This window comes from Prionailurus bengalensis, chromosome A3 (genome assembly GCF_016509475.1).
Source record: "Prionailurus bengalensis isolate Pbe53 chromosome A3, Fcat_Pben_1.1_paternal_pri, whole genome shotgun sequence".
Lineage (NCBI taxonomy): Eukaryota > Metazoa > Chordata > Mammalia > Carnivora > Felidae > Prionailurus > Prionailurus bengalensis.
In genome coordinates this window covers 46,301,138-46,322,471 of record NC_057354.1, presented here as the reverse complement: position 1 = coordinate 46,322,471, position 21,334 = coordinate 46,301,138, and the positions used below count along the sequence as shown (strand labels likewise).

The following is a 21,334-nucleotide window of genomic DNA, read 5'->3' as shown; positions in this document are numbered from 1 at the left end:
ATTCATAGTTTGGTTTCCTTATTTTTTCTTGAGGGTAGGGAGGAGGGAACTCATGAGCTGTCACCAATGGAGAATCGGTCAGTGAATAACTCCACTAATGCTGAGAGTGGCAAACCACACGGTAATGTGGGAAGCCTGGGAGGACACAGTGGCGACCAACAATTTAAAAAGCAAGTGCAATTAGAAAAGCAATTCACCGAGATGAAAGGTTCAAGGCTAGCCAAATCCCAGTGGCAGAAAATGTGGGAGATTTTATGGGCCTTTTTCTAGATCATGTCTTCATCCAGCACTGACCTTCATAGGATTTATGCCTGGAGGAAATGTGATTTCCCACTGTTGTTGGAAAACCCTGCCTACACTTCCGTGGGGAGCTACAGGGATGGATCCCAGGGACAGACTTCAGTGAGGGCGACTTTGGTCATTCAAACTCAACGTAATCCGTCCCCGAATTTGGCTTCCCTGTTTAGAACAACCCTTCCCAAGTGTATTCCAGGACCAGTACTGGTAGATCTTTACAGTAGATATGGTAGGATGGTGCTTAGCATCCATTCCAGCAACCTGTGGTACGCTTGCTATACTGCAGATCCTGGAAAGCTAAAAATTACATTTTCTAGATTCCCCTCAGCTAGAGTTCTTTGTGATTTAGGCAGGTGCTACCAATCAGATGTATGGGATTTGGACAGTGGTTTCATAACAGTGGCTGAGATTGGTCAGTTGGTGTTTAATAGGCACAGAGCTGCAGTTGTACAAGATGCAAAGAATTCTGGAGATGGATCGTGGTGATGGCTGCCCAAAAATGTGAATGTACTTACTGCCACTAAACTGTGCCCTGAAAATGGTTATGATGGCAAATTTTACTTTATGTGTGTTTTACCATAATTAAAAAAAAAAAACTTAAAAAAATATTCCACTTTTGTGCACATATAAAAAGGCAAATGTAGTAGACCAATTAAATGTCACTGCTTTCCTAAAACTCCTTCACATATAGAATGTGCATCTTCTAAACCATTTTTTTAATTTAAAAAAAATATTTATTTAGTTTTGAGAGAGAGAGAGAGCGTGAGTGGGACAGGGGCAGAGAGAGAGGGAAACACAGAATCTAAAGCAGGCTCCAGAGTCCGAGCTGTCAACACAGAGCCCGACGCAGAGCTTGAACCCATGAACTGGACATTATGACCTGAGCCAAAGTCAGACGCTTAAGTGACTGAGCTACTCGGGTGCCCTTAAATCACTTTTTGATTCAGAGTTGCTGATGTCAACAATTCTCCATGTTTTCCTTGTCTGTGCCATGAGGTGTGTTGGCAGGGTAACATTTAAGAGTGCTCCCCAGGGCACCTGGGTGGCTCAGTTGGTTGACTGTCTGACTCTTGATTTGGGTTCAGGTCATGATTCCAGGGTTGTGAGATTGAGTCCCACCTCAGGCTCCACACTGAGCATGGAGCCTGCTTAAGATTCTCTCTCTCTGTCTCTATCTCTCTAAAATAAAAATAGAAAAAAGAGTGCTCCTCTAGTGTCCCCATAATTTTCACCAAGTGACTGCCGTGCATTCTGCACATTGGTGCATCAGCTCAGGCAATGACGTCTATGCCCCGAGTGTTAACTGGACAACACGATACATGCCAATTGCAGAGTTATTCAAATAAAAAAAAATGTGTTAGAAGCAATGACATATTTTTCCTGACTGTTATTAGATGATGAGCTGGATAAGCCTAAGATAAGAGTGCAAAATTCTCTCTCTAGATGGAAATCTCTTTCTCTGTTTAAAACTCTTCAATGGGGGTGCCTGGGTGGCTCAGTCGGTTAAGCGACCGACTTCGGCTCAGGTCATGATCTTGCGGTCCGTGAGTTCGAGCCCCGCGTAGGGCTCTGTGCTGACAGCTCAGAGCCTGGAGCCTGTTTTGGATTCTGTGTCTCCCTCTCTCTGACCCTCTCCCGTTTATGCTCTGTCTCTCTCTATCTGAAAAATAAACAAACGTTAAAAAAAATTTAAAAAAACAAAAAATAATAAAACTCTCCAATGGCTTCCAAATACTGATCAACAGAAGAAAGTCCAGACTCCTTAGCATGTGATACAAAGTTCTTCATGACTCGTTTCTTTAAAAAATTATAAACTATTTTATTTAATTTATTTTTTATTTTTTTTAAATGTTTTATTTATTTTTGAGAGAGAGACAGGGACAGAGCATGAGTGGGGGAGGGGCAGAGAGAGAAGGAGACACAAAATCCAAAGCAGACTCCAGGCTCTGTGCTAACAGCTCAGAGCCTGATGCAGGGCTCAAACTCAGGAACGAGATCATGACCTAGGCTGAAGTCCGACACTTAACCGACTGAACCACCCAGGTGCCCCCCAAAATTGTAAACTACTTTAAACACACAAAAAATGCAGAGAACAGCATTACATGAATGACATGAAACACCACCCGAACTGGACAGATATTTGACAAATGTTAACATTTGGCCATATTTGCCAAGAATATTTGCTTGTTAATCTAAAGAAAGAAGCTGTTACTGATGCATTATACTTCTCTATTTACCACTCATCATAGTGTCTTCTTTTCTTCCCCAGAGCTAATCACTTTCTTGGAGATGTTGTGAACCCCTTCCTTGCATGTTTTCATACTTCTGTCATATACAAACCTTCTCTCCCCTTTCTATAAACAACACACTGCATTGTTTCATGTTTTTCACTTTTACACGTATTTTATGAACTGTATAAATCCTCCAGCAATGTGTTTCTTATTGTTTTCTTGTTGGTGGGCACTAAATGTCCAAATTTTTACTATTTCAAACAATACTGCAGCTAAGTTTTTGTCTCACTACAGTGAGAGTTTCTCTTTGTCCCATAGAGATATCAGAGAGCCACAAATGTGTGTCACATGGTAATTTAAATTTTCTAGTAGCCACATTAGAAAATGTAAAAAAAACCTCAAAACTGGTGAAATTAATTTTAACAATATATTTTAACTCAACATATCCAATGTCTCTATTTCAAGCTATAACCAATATACAAATTAATGAAATGATGAAATAGTGAAAAATATAATGATTTTACTTATATGTGGAATCTAAAAAAACAGTTAAGCAGAAACAGACCCATAAATACAGAGAACAAACTGTTGGTTGCCACAGTGGGGGATAGAGGGATAGGCAAAATGGGTGAAGGGGAGTGGGAGATACAGGCTTCCAGTTATGGGGTGACTAAGTCATGGGGATAAAAGGCACAGCACAGGGAATATAGTCAGTGGTACTGTAATATTGTTGTATGGTGATAGATGGTAGCTACACCTGTAGTGAACATAGCGTAATGTATTTACAAAATTAGCGAAGTATGTTATGTTATTTCTTTCAGAGACAGTCTTGAGATCCAAAATGAATTTCTCAGTTTGGACTAAGCCAAACTGCTCATGTGCTCAAGAGTCACGCACGACTGGTGATGACTGTATTGGACAGTGTGGCTCTATATATTTAGAGGGAGAACCATAGCGTCATAGGTTCTGATATGCCATCTGCAACCTTACTTGATGTGTGTTTCTTCATAGTTAATGAAAGTCCTTCTTTCCTGCTATCCTATCCAAACCTCAGAGTGATCTGCCTCCAATTTTGGCCAGTCTACTGGCTATGAAATGACACCCCACTGTACTTTTCTTTTGCTGTTTGGTATACTAGTAACTCTAAGTCCCTTTTATGTTTACTGATCATTTGGTTTTCTTTGTCTGTGAATTGCTCATTCTAATCCTTTTTTTCATATTCTGCTGAGTTGTATTTTTTATTGATCTATGCTTCTCTATGTATACAGATCTTTGATGGGCATGTATCCTACATAAGTCATCTTCTAGCCTATAATTTGTCTTTTAATATTGGTGTTTCAGTTATACGGAATATTTTCATTTCAATGTGGTAGTATTTATCAATATTTTCTTATGTGAGTTTGTGCATTTTCCTCATGCGTTAAGAAATTCTTCTTTGTTCTGAAGTCATAAAATTAATTGCCTATTTTTTTTTTATTTAAGAGTTTTCAAGTTTTTCTTTTTCACATTTGCTTCTTTATTTGAGCTGGAATTTCCTTTGTATTGAGAATGAGGGGGGTGCCTGGGTGGCTTAGTCGGTTGGGCATCTGGCCCTTGATTTTGGCTTAGGTCATGATCTCATGGTTTGTAAGATTGAGCCCCACATAGGGTTTTGCACTACAGTGTAGAGTCTGCTTGGGATTCTGTCACCCTCTCTCTCTCTCTGCCCCCCCACCCCTGCACTCTCTCTCTTTCAAAATACATAAATAAAAAAACTTAAAAAGGAAAGAGTGAAGTAGAAATTTAATTTTACCACCTCACCACCTGAGGATGGTTACTATCAAACAACAGAAAATAACTGTTGGTGAGGATGTGGAGAAGGTGGAATCCCTATGTACTGTCTTTGAGAATGTAAAATGGTACAGCCACTGTGGAAAACAGCTTGGTACTATAATTATCATTAAACAAGCAAAAAATAGTATGGTGTTTCCTCAAAAAATTGAAAATAGAATTTGGGCACCTGGGTGGCTCGGTTGAGCTTCCTACATAGGCTCAGGTCTTGAAGTTTGTGAGTTTGAGCCCCAGATTGGGCTTGCTGCTGTCAGCACAAGCTGTCCCCCTCTCCCTGCCCTTCCCCCACTTGCACTCTCTCAAAAATAAACATCTAAAAAAATAAATAAAAATAAAAATAGAATTGATGATCCATATGATCCAGCAACTCCACTTCTGGGTATATATCCAGTAAGGCCTGAGATCAGGATCTTGAAGAGATGTTTGTACATCCATGTTCATAGCAGCATTATTCACAATAGAGGAAACATGGAAGCAACCCAAGTGTCCATTGACAGATGAATAGATAACCACATATCCATTCCACATATCCATGGAATAGATAACCATGTATATGTGGCATATACATACAATGGAATATTATTCAGCCTTAAGAAGGAAAGAAATTCTGACACACATCTCCAGTGTGGGTGAACCTTAGGGACATTTATATGAGTGAAGTAAGCTGGTCACAAAAAGACAAACACTGCATGATCCCACTTATATGAGGTACCTTGAGTAGTCAAAACCATAGTGACAGAAAGTAAAATGGTGGTTGCCAGGGGTTGTAGGGAGGGCGAATTCAGAGTTTTAGTTAAACAAGATGACAGAGTTCTAGAGATGGATGGTGGTGATGGGTGCACATTGTGAATGTATTTAATACCACCAACTCATACATTTAAAAATTCTTAAGATGATACATTTTATGTTACCTGCATTTTGCCACAATAAGAAAGCTTGGGAAAAAATGTACTGGGGGGAGTTGGAAGGGCATCGAATGTACCCTGAATGAATAAATGAATTAATTAATGGTGGGAAGGAGTGAGGCAGGGAAGAGGGAACGGCCTTTACTTTCTTTAATCTGGAAAGAAAGGAGATGTCAGCCACTAAGAGGTTGCAGCAAAAGGAAAACAAAGCAGCTTATACTTCAATCTCAGCAAAATAGGGGACAGGTTACATCCTTCAGCCAGGGGAAGAAAGAGGTTCAGAAGGGCTGGGGCAGTGGCGTGCCATTGATAAAGGGCCCTAAAGATGTCACTAGGCACTGAGAGTGAAATTTATGCAAAAACAAACATTTCATGATGACCATGTAAAAAAAAAAAAAATTAGCTTGGTGTCTTGCCACGTGGTTTGCCAATTGGTCCAGTACCATTTATTGAAAAGTCTGTTACTGCCTCCCTGATTTCTAAAACTACATCTGTCTACACTCAGTTCTCCTGCCTGGGAATATCACTAGAGCCTCCCTTCTGCTCCATGTTTTTATCTCTGAGCCACTACCACAGGGACTAATTACTATTCTTTATAATAAATCCTAATGTTTGCCACCACAAGACCTCCTTTCTATTCTTCAAACTTGTCATGGCCATTTTGGTCCTTTAAATTCCTTCTCAGTTTTATGACCAGTACTGCAAAAGACCTGTTGGGATTTTGATTGAAATGGAATAACTTTCTGGATTAATTTGGACAGAATTGTGAATTTCAAGATATAGGATTGTCCCCAAAATGGAACATGTCATTCTCTCTTGTCTCAGTGTGTACAATTTTGTCTTTCAATAATTCCTTAAAAAAAATTTAGATTTTTGATACATCATTTTGGTTGTTACTGTAAATGACATCTTTCAAAAATTTAGTTTCAAACTGGTTTTCCTAGTGCATTGCTGAACTGTCACCAACTTTGCTGAGCTCCATGGTTCTAATACTTTGCCTTTAGAGTCTCTTGATTTTCTTTGGAGATCATCAGATTGTGTGAAAATAAAACACACACAGAGACCAGTCTTGAAAATTCTGGGCAGGGGCACCTGGGTGGCTCAGTCGGTTAAGCATTTGAGTTCAGCTCAGGTCATGATCTCATGGTTTGTGGATTCGAGCCCCGTGTCAGGTTCTGAGCTGACAGCTCTAAGCCTGGAACCTGCTTTGGATTCTCTGTCTACCTCCCTCTCTGCCCCTCCCTCGCTCATGCTCTGTCTCTGTCTCTCTCTTTCTCTCAAAAATAATAAACATTAAAAAAACAGTTATGAGCAGACAAAACCACTTCAGTCGTACAAGCAAAGCTTAATTTAGCTTATTTTGTGAGACAAGTGAGGCTAACTTGACCTTTACCTCTTGCTTATACTTTTGAAAATCATAAGTGAAACTTAAATTGTTACCCCAAGTTGATAAGTGGTAGCCACTAACCAATTCCCTTTCATTTAAGAATATTCTAACGTGGGACACCTGGGTGGCTCAGTCGGTTGAATGTCCAACTTCAGCTCATGTCATGATCTTGCGGTTCATGAGTTCGAGCTCCACAAACTGCTGTCAGCTTGTCAGCGTAGAGCCTGCTTCAGATCCTCTATCCCCTTCTCTCTGCCCCCCCCCCCCGCCAACTTGCACTCTCCTAAAAATAAATACAAAATAAAAATAAAAATAAGAATACTCTAATGGAACCAATCACTATGAAGAATAAGTCACTGGTGCTGCACTGTTAAGCTGCTTGATGAAAACAGACCCCTGGGCCTCATTCCATGTTTTGGTTTCAGTGCTCCTGGTTTGCAAGCATTTTGGCATGTGCATGACAAACTTCTATGAATTACTACTTCAGTGATTGAATAGTTTTGCTTCTCGTCTTTTCGAAACATTTGACATCTGTGGCTAATGAGCACAAATTCTTTCCCTCCCAGCCAGAGTTGCTACCTTCTCTTGGTGTGCCCCCCTGCCTTTGCAGATGTGTGCTCATGCTTGCTGCACACGTCTTGTGCTAGCCTCACGCAAGCATTGCTTGTTTACACACGTTCTTTTGGGTCTCAGTCTTGCAAGAGTCATCTCTCTGCCTATAGTCCCTTATTCCTCCAGCACCGCCCCATCCCAACAAATGTTACCTTCCCTAACTCAACCCAGGAGGGACAATGTTTTCACTCCTCTGAGCCTGTGTGTGTGTTTAAGCTTATCTATCATCTGTCATCATCTTACTATACATAATGTACCTCGCTTCAAGCTTTGTCTCCTTTGTTGAAGTGTGAGCACCCTGAGGTCAATGACTATGTTAGATCCATCCTTATATTATTCCCAATGACTAGCACAAACAGTGCCTGACATGCAGAAAGTGTCAGAAGAGGCTTGCTAGTAAGCAGATATTAAAGCTGTGTCTGAAGCTAGATTGGTAGGTGCTGGAAGGGCAGTTACCTCTGACATAGAGTTGGGTCCTTAGCACTGAGCTATAGCACTTGATTTTGTCAGGTGTTCAGGTCTCCATGCTAACCAAGCTCACCAAAGTCTCATTTATAAATTTGATGACCACTGGGAATTAATAGAGAATGTATATTCTGGTCTCTGCTCTCTGGTTCCTGACACAGAGCTCTAAACAGTTTTAAACTCTTGGAATTTCCCTGGGTGACAGGAGTGTCTTTTGTTCTGATGAGGTGATTCTGGGTGGGCTCCTGGTAGCTTCAGATTAGGGGCTCGTCATCAGGAAGACCAAGTCATGATGAGAAGCTTGGAACTTTCAGCCCCATCCCCCCATTCTTTGGAGAGGGGAGTGGGGCTCTGTAGAAGTGGGGTTGATAATCTATCATGCTTACATGATGAAGCCTCCATAAACATCCCAAAAGTAGGAGGTTTGGGAGCTTCCAGGTTGCTGAATACAAGCAGGTGCCGGTAGAGTGGCCCACCTGGCCAGGGCATGGAAGTTCCGCACCCCTTCCCACACACCTTGATATGCACCTCTTCCATCTGCATGTTCATCTATATCCTTTATCATACCTTTCATGATAAACAGGTAAAAGGAATTGAGTGTTTTCCTTAGTTCCATGAGCCACCTAGCAAATTATCAAAACCAAGGAGGGGCTGTGGCCATCGGATTTGTAGCCAAGTCAGACAGAAGTTGTGGATAACCTGGGGACCTACTACTTGTGACATGTGTCTGAAGTCGGGCGGGGGTGGGGCGGTCAGCCTTGTGGAACTGTGTCCTTAACCTGCGGGGTCTGCACTAAGCGCAGGTAGTGTCAGAACTGAATCGCATTGCAGGACGCCCAGCTGGGGTCAGATAATTGGTTGGTGTGGGAAAACCCCACATGTCTGGTGTCAGGAGTGTTGTGAGTTGTGGTAGTGGTATGAGGGGACAGGAGAACGCGGTGGGGGGACGGTGGTTCACACAAATAGTTTACAAACTTACATTGTCCCACTGCCTTTACCTGGGGAAACAAGACCACCTATGGGCCAGTGCATGACCCTCCAGGAATTTAAACCCCTGGAGACCCCAAAATGGACCAGAGAGCTGTCTGGTGAGCACAGCACAGTGGAGCTTAGTTAGCCAGCCCCTTAGCCATGCCCGCCAATCACTTGTCCTGTTATTTTCTTAGTATAATTTAAAAAGTCAATTATCTTCTTTTCTTTACAATGTATACAAAAGGGAAACTTTGTATTACTTCTATGCATTTTAAATCAGGGTCACTTGAGGTCAATAGGAAGGAAAAAAAGAATGTTATTAAATTTAGCTGGAAAATTTGCCTGCGAAGGGTGTTGGGTCCCAGGCCTACTCTACCACTATTCAGAAGTAAGATTAAGCATTAGGAAAGTGGTAGACTGCACAAAGCTAGGCTTTGTTCTGGGTCATCATCAGTAAACATGACATGTGATCTCCAGCAAAAGGTGTTCAGATGTAGGACTCTATATTCCATGAGCACTGCTGACAAATACCTGGCTAGTGTGCTGGCTGAAGGGCTGTGTTATTGTCTGCTAAGATTTAAGAATTAAAAAATGAAATGTTCAAGACAATTTGAAAAACAAAGAAAAGGTAAAAACATAGAAAAGGTCTAGAAGGGTATCACCCAAATGTTCATGTTTACTGCTGGATTTTTGTGTGTGGAATAATTTTAGATTTATAGAAAAGTTGCAAAGATAATACAGAGTTCTTGTTACATCCCTCTGATCTTACCACAGTACATTTGTAAAAACCAAGAAAACAACACTAGTATAATTACTATCAACTAAACTCCAAACTTAATTTGGGTTTCCCCAAACTTTCCATTAATGTCCTTTCTTGGTTCGAGGATCCAACCTAGGATCCCACACTGCATTTAGTTGTCATGTGTCCTTTAGTTTGTGACTGTTTTTGTACATTTTCTTTGGAGCAATGTCGATTCAGAACTTTTGCTCATTTTTAAATTGAGTTTGTTGTCTTTTTATTGAATTATAAAAATTCTTTATATATTCTGGATACAAGTCCCTTTTTAGATATATGATTTGAAAATATTTTCTCCCATTCTTTTCACTTTCCTGATGGTGTCCTTTGCAGCAAAATGTTTTAATTTGGGTGAAGTCCAATGTATGTATCTATTTTTCTCAGTTAAGGACTTTTGGTGTCATATCCAAGAAACCATTGCCTAATTCAAGGTCAGAAAGATTTACACAATGCTTACTTCTGAGAGGTTTATAGTTTAGCTCTTACACTTAGATCCTTGATGCATTTTGAGTTAATTTTGTATACAGTGTGAGGTAGGGATCTAACTTCATTCATCTGCAGTTCTTTGGCTCTTCAGTTGTCCCAGCACCATTTGTTGAAAAGATCACTCCTTCCCCATTGAATGGCTTGGCACCTTTGTCAAAAATTAAGTGACCATACACATGAGGATTTATTTCTGGATTATCAGTTCTAGATTATATATAAATTGATATTTCACTGATCTGTATGTCTATGCCAGTCCCATACAGTCTCAATTACTACAGCTTTCATTTGTTTGTTTATTTTAGCTTTTAAGTAAGTTTCAAAATTGGGAAGTGTGAGTACTCCAACTTTGTTTCCTTTTTCAAGGTTGTTTTAGCTATTCTGGGTCCCTTGGATTTCCATATGAATTTTAGGACCAGCTTGTCAATTTCTACAAAGAAAGCAACTTACATTTCAATGGGCATTGCATATCACTTTGTTTTTTGATAACACTTCAAATGAATATGCTAGTTTATGTTTATGCCATGGAATTTCACTCCAGTAGCAATATGGTCCCAAGTGCTCCTATTAAACAATTAGGAAGCTTTAAAAGACATGTTTGTTTAGGACATCACATACAAACACAGGGTTTTAGGTTATTTAATGACTTTATTTCCAATGGTTGTTACTGCTTATTAGTCATAAAAATCACCAAAGTCATCGGCAGATGTGTTATGGTTTCTAGGGCGTAAAGCAGCTTCAATTTCTGAGTTACTGTCGTCGGATTCATCCCAAAAGGCTGGAAGAGAAAAACAGACAGCTATTTAACATCTCTCCACTCTGATAAGCTTGGCTTCATCAGTATACTGGTTCCAGTGGACTGGAAGCACTGGCCTGCAAAAGGCCTACTAGGGACACTGAGGGCTGAACCTGACCAGGTGCATCTGGATGCATGTCCATACTGCACAAATTTGCACATCTCAGTGTGTTCTATGGAAACACTGCAGAATATTTCCTTCCCCTTTTGTTGTGCTCAGCTCTTTACTGCAGGATGGGGATTTTAAATCAGGATTAACACAGAAGCAGGGTTAGCCAGGTATTTCACCAGGCCTGAGACCACCTCAGCTTAGCTGCTCTTGCACTTTGATCCCCTTCTATACTTCACAAGGAAGACATGGTGGAAGAATAGGAGGCCTTGGGTGCACAAGGTTTACTTGGGAGGTGATCCTGGGAACGATGGGAGGGGCTGGAATAGTGACACAGGAAGAGAGGAAGCCAGCAGAGGGTGTGTTAATGAGGGGGGCTGGCAGTGGACAAGGCGGCTCAGGCCTGCAGGGTACTCTCTGAGAAACTCAGAACTCTCCTCAAATTGTCCCAACAAAGAGTAAGGCAGTGGGGTTATTTATTGACCAACTTCCATTTCTCATTGGTTGAAGGTTATTCTCATTCTCAACCAGGGCATCAACTCCCGGGTACTCTGGGCTGCCCCATTGGGGCTGGGCATGCGCCTGCAGCCAGAGAAAGCCCTTAAGCAGATGCACAGCTGCTTGTGGTGGAAGGCCACAGCATGCCCGAGAACTGCACTGTGATCTCCAGCGTGGTCGGACAGGATGTGGTGGGACACGGTCTGCTATACGGACAATCTCCATGACCACTGCTATCTCCACGGCACTCACTACCTGCCATTCTGTGATGACTTCTTATACACAACCCCATTTCATCCTTGTACCAACCTGGGAAGGTAAGTGTTAATGTCTCCATTTACTGAGCAAATGGGCTGAGAGAGGTTAAGTAACTGGCCCCAATTACAGAATTAGCGGGTGTTGAAGCCAGGAGTCCCACCCAGGTTGTCGGACTTATACCCACGCTCTCGACCACAACCTACTGGGACGGGGGTCTAAGCAGACAGGAATAGAGCAAGCTCAAGCTCTGCATAGGATATACCACAGTGTTAGCATGGAAGGTGGGGCTGAAAGACGAATGGGAGCTCATGGCGCTAAAGAAAAGGGGGGAACAGAATGAGCAAAGGCACAGAAGTACAAGCGTGGTATACAGGCATACCCCATTTTCCTGTGCTTTGCAGAGACTGTGTTTTTTTATAACTGAAGGTCTATGGCAACCCTACACAAGGCAAATCTACTGGTGCCATTTTTTCAACAGCATTTGTTCACCTTGTGTCTCTGTGTCACATTTTGGTACTTCTCTCATTATTCCAATTATTATTATTTCCATTATTATATTTCCTACAGTGATCTGTGATCAGTAATTATGACTCACTGAAAGCTCAGATGATGGCTAGCATCTTTTAGCAATAAGGTGTTTTTTAATTATTTTTAAAGTATTTTAAGTTAATTTAATGTTAATTAACATTTTTTTAGACATAATGAATGCTGTTGTACACTTAAGAGACTACAGTACAGTGTAAACACAACTTTTACAGGCACTGAGAAACCAAAAAATTTATTTGGCTTTATTACAGTGGTCTGTAACCGAACCTGCAGTATCTCTGAGGTACATCTATATTTGGAAAAAGCTGACTGTGAATAGATCCACAGAGGACAAGATCTTGGTAGGGACTGAGCTGGAAAGTAGGGATGTGGCCAAACCACAAAGGGAGAAAGTTGTGGACTCTATCCTGCACGTAGCAGGAAGCATTAGCAATTTTTAACCAGGAAGGTAAGAAGTTTACATGAGATTTTAGATGCTGGTGGCCAGGTGGGGAGTGGGAGAGGGGCCAGATGGGAGGAAACCAGTTAGTGTCTACTGTAAGAGCCCTGTCATGTCATGAGCAGTGGGTACTCTCAGGGCATTAGCCATGAGGATGGGGACAGAGTCAAAAACCATTTCACAGGTAGAATATACCAGTGTTGTCAATTAATTGGATGTGGAGGCTGGGATACCCTGCAAATTCACACTTGCAAGTTAGAATGCTATGCCACCATGGCCCATGGCACCCCATATGTTGTCAGCTCATAGCCCTGTCACTGAAGAATGGTTCCTCGATAGCCCTCCAATCCCCCTCAGAGACCATAATCACCCTGGGGAGAGCCACAGGGCGCCCAGTGATCGCACACACGCTTCACAGTCCTTACAGGAGGGTGCAGGAAACAAGAAACACGTCACAAAACAACTCTGGGTTAAAACACAAGATGAAAATCTAGCCTCCAGTGATTTCTCTTACCTTTAGACTCTAAATTGGTAGTTAGTTTCTTTTCATTTTCATGCCTGAAAAATAAAGAAATAGCCTGAGTCTTGCAAAAAAAAAATGACAATCAGACTGATATTTTTACAATGAGCACATTAGCAAAGAAGTACTGCACTGAAAGGCCAGAAATTTTACACGTTCTCCCTGAGTCTTAAGAGCAAGAAGAAAATGTTAGGCGGCGCCTGGGGGGCTCAGTCAGTTGAGCTTCTGACTTGTGATCTTGGCTCAGGTCATGATCTCTCGGTTCGTGGGATAGAGCCCCACATTGGGGCTGTGCTGACAGCATGGAGCCTGCTTGGGATTCTTCCTCTGCTCCTTCCCTGCTCTCTCTCTCAAAATAAATAAATAGAACACTTTAAAAAAAGAAGAAGAAGAAAATGTCAGGACCTCGGTGGCCAGAGTTACTTGCTGATGCTTTGGTGGGTGGGTCCCTATTGCGACAGCATCACCAGTATCCCTGAGTGCATTCTCTGCTGGCCCTGCAGACACCAGGTCATAGTGTGCCCTGCAGGCATCCCTTGCAGCGCAGGACAATGAGCACCTGGGCGGTGAGGTAGAGGATCCACTTCCCTTCAACAGCCTTTCCAAAACATGTCCAGGCAAAGCTTTGGCACTTTTAGACAAGCTAAAAGTGAAATACCCGAAGTAGAGAATCCAAGATAGAATACAAGGAGAAGCTGGCGGGGAAGATAAGATCCTCATCTCCATCAAGCCAGTGATACCAATCCTTAACGGCTTGACAAGGGAGTCCAAGATAAACTCTCAGTCTGCTTAATTAAAAACACTAACTTAAGACAGAAAAACATAAGTATCCTGGACACCGAGGTGTAGGTTTCTGGGTATCACATACACAAAGATGCTAGTGTCTATGGCATCTAATACCTAGCAACCTGTTCTTGCCAAGGTATATGCTGGGATTTACATTTATATATTATTGCATTAAAACAGATTCCAGTCTCTTAGAGGAGAAGAATGTCAAGAAAAGACAGACCCCAATGTGTATGGTCACTGCTCATGGCCAGAACCCTGGTCCTCTTAACATAGGAAACCCTGTGAACTTATCTTCTCCCTCCTTTGTGTCAAGTCTGGCTAACCTATGGCTTAAAAATTTGCTGTTTTCCATAGCTGCCATACTTGGTTTGTTTTTTTCTGTAAAATAAGCTCCATTTAGGTATAATTTTCTAGGCTCAATATCTGTCAATGCTTCCTTTAAACTTGGTGCCTGTTTCATTATCTGTCATGACCAACTAGTGGCCCACAGCTGTTTCTCCATGAAGAGTGGATGGTCCTATGAAAGGGCCCAGCACTAACCATCAGTCATGGAGGCTGCAGGTAAGGTGGCCACTGACCATATGAATCCATCTTTCATAAAGTACTAGTGTATACACACACACACATACACACACACACACACACACACACACACACACAATGCAACTGTGGGTTGTATGTCTACTATTTACCTACCTCTCATTTCATGAGGACTAGTCTAGATGCTGGAGGCAGAGGTGGGTTAGAACAGTGCTGGTGGGGGCCAGAGAGTCTCCAGCTGTAGTCCAGGTAATAAGAGCCACAGCGGGGAGAGGGATAGAGCACTGAGGGCTGGGAGAACAGGGAGCAAAGGGTGGGTGATGGGTGGCTGCAGGACCCCTGAGGAAGCAGGGCATCTCCTGGACTCTGCTTTGAAAGCCAGAGAGGATTGCACAGGCCAGTAAAGGGGTGGGGGGATGCAGTGGGATGTAGTAGCAGGGAGCCCTTGTTAAGAGCAAGGGCACAATGACGGATAAGCATGGGCCAGATCCCCGTGGCCCCAGCCACTTCTCTGAGCTCCAGAAACATGGCCTGTGCTCATGTGCTAGTTCTACTTGGCTGCCTCCCAAGCACCTTGTGGGCAACATGCTCATCCATGACCAAATTCACAATCTCCCCACTGTGATTCTCTTCCCCTGCCAGGCCAGGTCCCTCCTGTTTCAGTCAAGGGCACTCGGATCCTCTGCTCCCTCCCCAACCCTTTCCACTCCTAGGCCCTCCTGCACCCAGTCAGCTCCGATGTGTAAATCAATAGACGGGGCTGTATTACAATTCAATCCTTGCTCTTCCCTCCACACTGCCACAACCTGGCCAACTACACCAGCATCTCTTGCCTGGACCTTTGTAACAGCCCCTAACTGGTGATGCCACACACACCCTGTCCCCTACAGTCCATCTTCCACTCAGCAGCAAGAATGAACTTCTCACTCCACTTCCTTGCTAAAGCTCCTTAAAGCCTTCCCATTGTTTTTTGATGAACTCCCTAAATCCTGAACAGCACCTCAAAGGCTGATCCCCAGACTTGGTTGGGTCCTTCTACTACAGCCTCACTTCCCCTACTGCTCCCCACCCACCACTGATTCCTCACCCAAGTTGCTGTTTTACACTCATTTGTGTATCACTTCTGCTATAGACTATGAGCTCTGTGAGGGAAGTGATGGCACCTGCTTCAGCTCCCCTGGGTAACCCAGGGCTTTGTGCTTGGTGATTATGTGCAGAATGAAAAGATGAAGCTCACCAAGAGCAGGGCCCTGCTTAAAGACACTCGACCTAGTTGCTGGCACATTATTTGACTTTCATGTTTCTACTTCTGTGACTTCAGAATCAGGTTAAGTTTCTTACCGGAATCGTGCAAGAAATCTGCAGAACTAAATGCATGTAGGTCACCCACTGAGAAAGGTGGACGCTGCTTCCAGGTGTCTCCTACTCCATCCCCATGCACTAGGGGCAATTATGTTTCCCTTTGGGAAGCCAGCTCTGCCCACCAATGTGACACCCCAGTTCAAAGCTGACCTAGAGTCACATGCAATTCTTAGGGTCAACAGTTCTTTCTGAGTCACACCTAATGTGTAAAGCTAAGACAAGGCCAACGGGCATAGTGGGAGAACTTTCCCTGGAATACTGGATATAGTCAACTTGTTGAGCTACTATAATAAATAAGACGAGGAATACATTTACTCTGGCAAAGTATAAGAAATGGAAGAGTTAGTCTTATAGGCCATGGGATTGGGTCACACATACTTGGAGTCTGACTGCTTCATCTTCCCTAAGAGCATGAAAGTAACATTTTCATCTTGTAAAACAGAGGTTGGCAAAGGTTTGCTGTAAAGAGCCAGAGGGTAAATGGTTCAGCTGTTGTGGGCTATATGGTTGTAGGACAACTCACCTTTGTGGCTGTAGCATGGAAACAAGCCATGAACACGATAGGTGGGGCTGTATTGTAATTCAACCTCACTTATAGGCACAAAAATGTGAATTTCATAGAACTTCCAGGTCAGGTGTCATGCAACATCATTCTTCTTTGGATTTCCTCCAACCATTTAAAAATGTAAAAACCTGGGTGGCTCAGTGGTTAAGCGTCTGACTCTTGATTTCAGTCCAGGTCATGATCTCATGGTTGTGAGATCGAGCCCTGTGTTGGGTTCCATGCTGAGTGTGGAGCCTGCTTAAGATTCTCCTTCTCCCTCTTCTTTGCTTCCCCTCGCCCCCCAAAAATGTAAAACCCGCTCTTAGCTTGAAGGTGTACAAAACCAGGCAGAGGCCAAGACTTGGCCCTGGGGCCACAGTGCACCGAGCCGGTTGAACAGGTGACACTGCCATACTTACAGCACACCAAAGGGTCTGCCTGGTCTTTCATGGGTAACTCTTAAAATCCAAGATGGCAGACTTGATTTTTTTTCCCCAGAAGGTTACAATTATATTGGAGGTCCTACTTCAAAACAAACCATTTTCAGGTAAAACACCACAGACAATGGATTAAATTAAAATGTGACCATGTTCTGCTGGTCTCATCATAATGGGACAATGACCTCCGCAGAATTTCCCAGCAGGTTAGGTATTTTTTTCCCCATAGCTGTGCAATGAATACCACATACCCATGAAGGGGATGCTTAATTTACCTTTTGCCATATTGGCTTTATCACATATCTTCCCTCTGTCTACCCATCAAGCCATCTCATTTTTTTTTAATTTTTTTTTCAACGTTTATTTATTTTTGGGACAGAGAGAGACAGAGCATGAACGGGGGAGGGGCAGAGAGAGAGGGAGACTCAGAATCGGAAACAGGCTCCAGGCTCTGAGCCATCAGCCCAGAGCCTGACGCGGGGCTCGAACTCACAGACCGTGAGATCGTGACCTGGCTGAAGTCAGACGCTTAATCGACTGCGCCACCCAGGCGCCCCTAGCCATCTCATTTTTTGATGCTTTTCAGTAATTGTTTATGAATTCCCCTGCTATTGATAAACCAGATTAGGACAACTCTAATCAAAGTCACTTTTGTTCTCATCCTTGCTAAACTTAAGAAGTAAAGGTTGGTCAGGGCCTTAACAGTTTTTATCCGAAGAGCAGCACCTGGCACCCACGTGCACAATCCACAATCGTGGTGAAACAAGGTATCACTGAAATTATGTGTGTCAACTATTCATGTTATATGAGCAAAAGGCTAATGTAGCTAGGAATACTTAGTCAACACAGTCAACATAAATACAAAATTAGATGGCAAGGCCTACTGTAAGCATGAAGTTTTGCTTTGTGGAACTGGCAAGTAGAGACAAAATGAGAAGTGGAAAACCTATGAGCTTCTAAGAAACCCATTATTAAATTATAGCAGAGCACTTATAGATTATCCAGAGCTTTCATTGTATGGGTGGTGGGGCCCAGAGAGGCTGTGAAGGCTGTGCTTCAAGACACACAGAACTGTCAGATGGGAGTGGGGGCAGACGAGGACAGAGCCCCCCAGCACATGGATGCTTCCCAAATGCAAACACCTGTCTCACCTCATGAGATGTGGTCAAACAGCAGGGTGGAGAGAACCTGGGTTGGGGCAGCCGGTCCCTGTCCCAGTGCAGGACTGCTGATGGGAGACAGTGTCAGCTCTGGGGCCAGACAGCCTCTACTCCCTTGATGCTCTACTCTGCTCCCTGTGTGGCCCTGGGCAAGCTCCCTACCTCTCTGAGCACCCGTTTTCTGTCTGCAAAATGGGGAAGTAGGCCTTCGTTGCAGTGTTCTGGTAAGTTTAGAGAGAATCCTGCTTGACAGCCTGGCTACGGCAGGTGTGGGGGAGTGGTGCTGCTCACTGTCACAGCATTCGGGCACACAAAGCCATGTGCTTGGTTTGGTGATGGCACAGTCATGGGTTCTAAGTGAAGGTGACAAGTACTCTGGCACAGTGGCCAAGGAAAGGGAAAATGTGGGGACAGAGAGAAAGGAAACAGGCCTGAGATGCATGAAGTCTACTCCTTAAGGAGCCTGATGGGCAGGAGCACTTGGGATGGGGAGGACACAGGGAAATGGCCTCTGCTAGGTCTTGCACAAGCAGGTCGGCAGAGCAATGGTTTGTTCATTCATCCATTCCCTTACTCATTCACTGTCTCATAGGTCACACTACACATCAGCTCTATGCTGGGCCCACAGCAACAAACAATACCCATTTGATCTCTGTATTTGGGCCTCTCATGCTCCAGTGGGGAGACAGATACCAAAATAACTGTGACACAAGCCAAAAAGGGCAACTGTAGGGTAAGCTGAGAACTGACAGCAGCAGAATTAGGCGGTAATGTCCAGGCCTCTAGCACATACCAAGAGCCCAGGTCAAGTTCAGAGCCAAGAACCAGATATCCTTTTACCAATAGACAGGACAGCAGTTAGGTGAGGACCCCAGTAATGCACTGTATGAGGGTTCATGCCCAGTGTGTTTCCTGGAAGCCAAATGCAGGGTGCACGATTGGAGAGGGTGCAATCGAGGTTGACTGCAGGAGTCTCCCTTGGGAAATGTGTGTGTGCCCTCCCTCTCCTATACACTCATGCAGAGACCTTTGTGGAATGCATGATTTCCTGCAGCTTGGGTATGTGATGCCACCCAGAGGTGAGGGCATCTAAGACAAATGCTTGAGTGAACAGTGGAGCTATACACAGAGGTTCACTTACTCAGCAAGTCCCACCGTTATTGAGCACTGGTAATCAGAAAAGCCCTCCAAGCCCCCAGTGAGGAGCTCACAGTGAGGGGAAGGTACCTGCAAATGGCTACAATCCCTATGCTACAGATGATGGTAGAAATAGCCATGGGGCCACAGGAGGGGCGTCTTGTATGACCAGATCCTTTGCTTAGGAGACTTTTAGAAGGTTAATAGTTAAGCCCTGACAATCTAGTAGGCATCATCCAGGTGAAAGTGTGGGGCAGAAGCATTCCAGCAAAAGAGCAGGAATAGAAGCTGGGGCTCATGACATAGCTGGTTGTATGAGGGCATGACATGAGGCTGTCAAGTGGGCACAGGGACATGGGGGAGCAGGCTGGAAGGCGCTGCAGACTGTAGGCCATGAAGTGCTTGAGAGGGGGTATGGGTAACAGAAGCCCTTGAGAGACTCACAGCAGCAGAGGTGCAACAGTCAGGCTAGGATTTCAGACACTCATTCTTGGCCCTGTGGAAGGAGGAATCTGGAAAACAGCAGACCTGGGGGATGTCCTAATATTAGGAACACAATGATTCCCAACCTCATGGTCAATACTGTGTTGAAGGAAATAAGTATCCACAGCCTGTCAACAAACTACCCAAGTTATTGTGACCTTGAGGTCATGTCAGTGGAGTCTGGCAATGAGACTCTGAGGGTCCTGCCAAGAGCAGGGGTCTATGGGATGGGAGACCACGAGGGGGGGGGGGGCTACTAGTGGGAAGTGTCCTTCCTGTTCTAGGGTCTTACTATATAAGACTGAAAATATTAACTAATGAGAAGATGTGGTCTCTAGACTCCAAATTCTGTAATTTTTAATGATTTTGACTGCTAGCTAAAATCGGTATTAAAATGTCTCAAACAGCATCTTCAGCTACAATTTTGCTCAAGAGACATATATTTCTGAAAAATAGAAGGCATAAAATTATTCAGGAAGGAAGAACCCCATGAGTATGCCAACAAATCTCTGTAAATTCTAATTTTAAGGGCTGACCAAAGGCTGAGACAGTTTTAATTTGACAAAGTCCGAGCGCCCCCTGATGGTTAGCCAGGGACCCTGCAGCAGAAGCCTTTTTTTTTTCCTTTTTTTTTTTTCTTTTTTTTTTTTTTTTTTTCTTTTAAGCTGCCTGAGGTCAATTTGCTAACTCCTTCCCTTCGGCTAATCTAGCAAGTTACTGTTCTTTCATGCTCTGTGTAGAAAAAAATAAAGTAGGTGGGTCTATGAGGAGAACACGTAGGATATTTAGGCAGCTGCTTATTCAGTAGGATTTAAGGCGATTGCAGATTTGCTAAGCCAGAGACAGAGAACGGGTGCTTTAATAAAACCCAAAGGACTTCCAGGAATACCTGATTTTTATTTCACTGGTATTGATTCCGTGCAATCTTTGTATTCTCCCAAGGGAAAATGGCCCAGTGACCAGGCAAGGAGAGAGACACGGCATCAGCTGCGGCCAGGCGCCCTCCGCTGGCCACTCTGGTGGTTGCAGGGTGGACACAAAATGCCACCCACAGCGGCCCTGCCAGGGTGCCATGGCTGGGTGACTTCTGCTACCTTTCCCCCAGGCAATTATGTTGCAAGCACACATCCTTTTCTTCGGTAAAATGTTATCTCGATCCAGACGGTAAACTGAAGTTACATGGCAGGCTGTTAAAATATACTCTCCATTGAATAAATGGATCCGGGAGCGTGAAAACCGCTTCCTGGGGAAGGTAAAGCGAGACAATGTTTGCAGAGGAGAGGAAGCTCTGGCATGCACCCCTGAACAAAAGGGAACAAGTGGTCTTTACTTGGAGAACGGCTTCCTATTAGGACTCACTCCTTCGTACATTATGCCTTTCATCCCCACTCAACCACAAAATGATTTTGCTGAAGCAAATACAATGGTAGAAAAAGATTTACACTGAAAGAATCTTTAATAATAAACTGTTGCCGATCTGCCTACTTGCCCGTGATTTATAATACAATAAACATCGGATTCTATTACGGCTCATGCACTGAAGCTGCTGCTCGGAAAAACGGAATATGAAAGCACCCGGATCCCACCACCATCACAATGAAATGAGCATGGATAAATGTGCTAAGAGTATCTCTTTGCATCTTTTATAGCTGGTGTGTATTAATCTGTAACGCTTATTAAGAAAGTCATTGCTATGCAAAGCAGCACCCAATCCCTTTCTCTGGCTTTTCAACAGAGT

The 21,334-nt window shown here is 43.5% G+C and overlaps 1 protein-coding gene across 1 annotated transcript in view; it reads right to left on the bottom strand.

Annotated features, from left to right (window-relative positions):
* Nucleotides 1–10,606: 10,606 nt before the first annotated feature.
* The window catches only part of KIZ (kizuna centrosomal protein), a 142,593-nt gene continuing 131,865 nt past the window's right edge, over nucleotides 10,607–21,334 (bottom strand). Inside the window, exons 12-13 of the mRNA XM_043602995.1 lie at nucleotides 13,139–13,182; nucleotides 10,607–10,756 (exon numbers count right to left, since the gene is read on the bottom strand). Of these exons, the coding sequence (XP_043458930.1) occupies nucleotides 10,653–10,756; nucleotides 13,139–13,182 (148 nt within the window). The 3' untranslated portion in view covers nucleotides 10,607–10,652. The remainder of the gene's footprint in view (nucleotides 10,757–13,138; nucleotides 13,183–21,334) is intronic.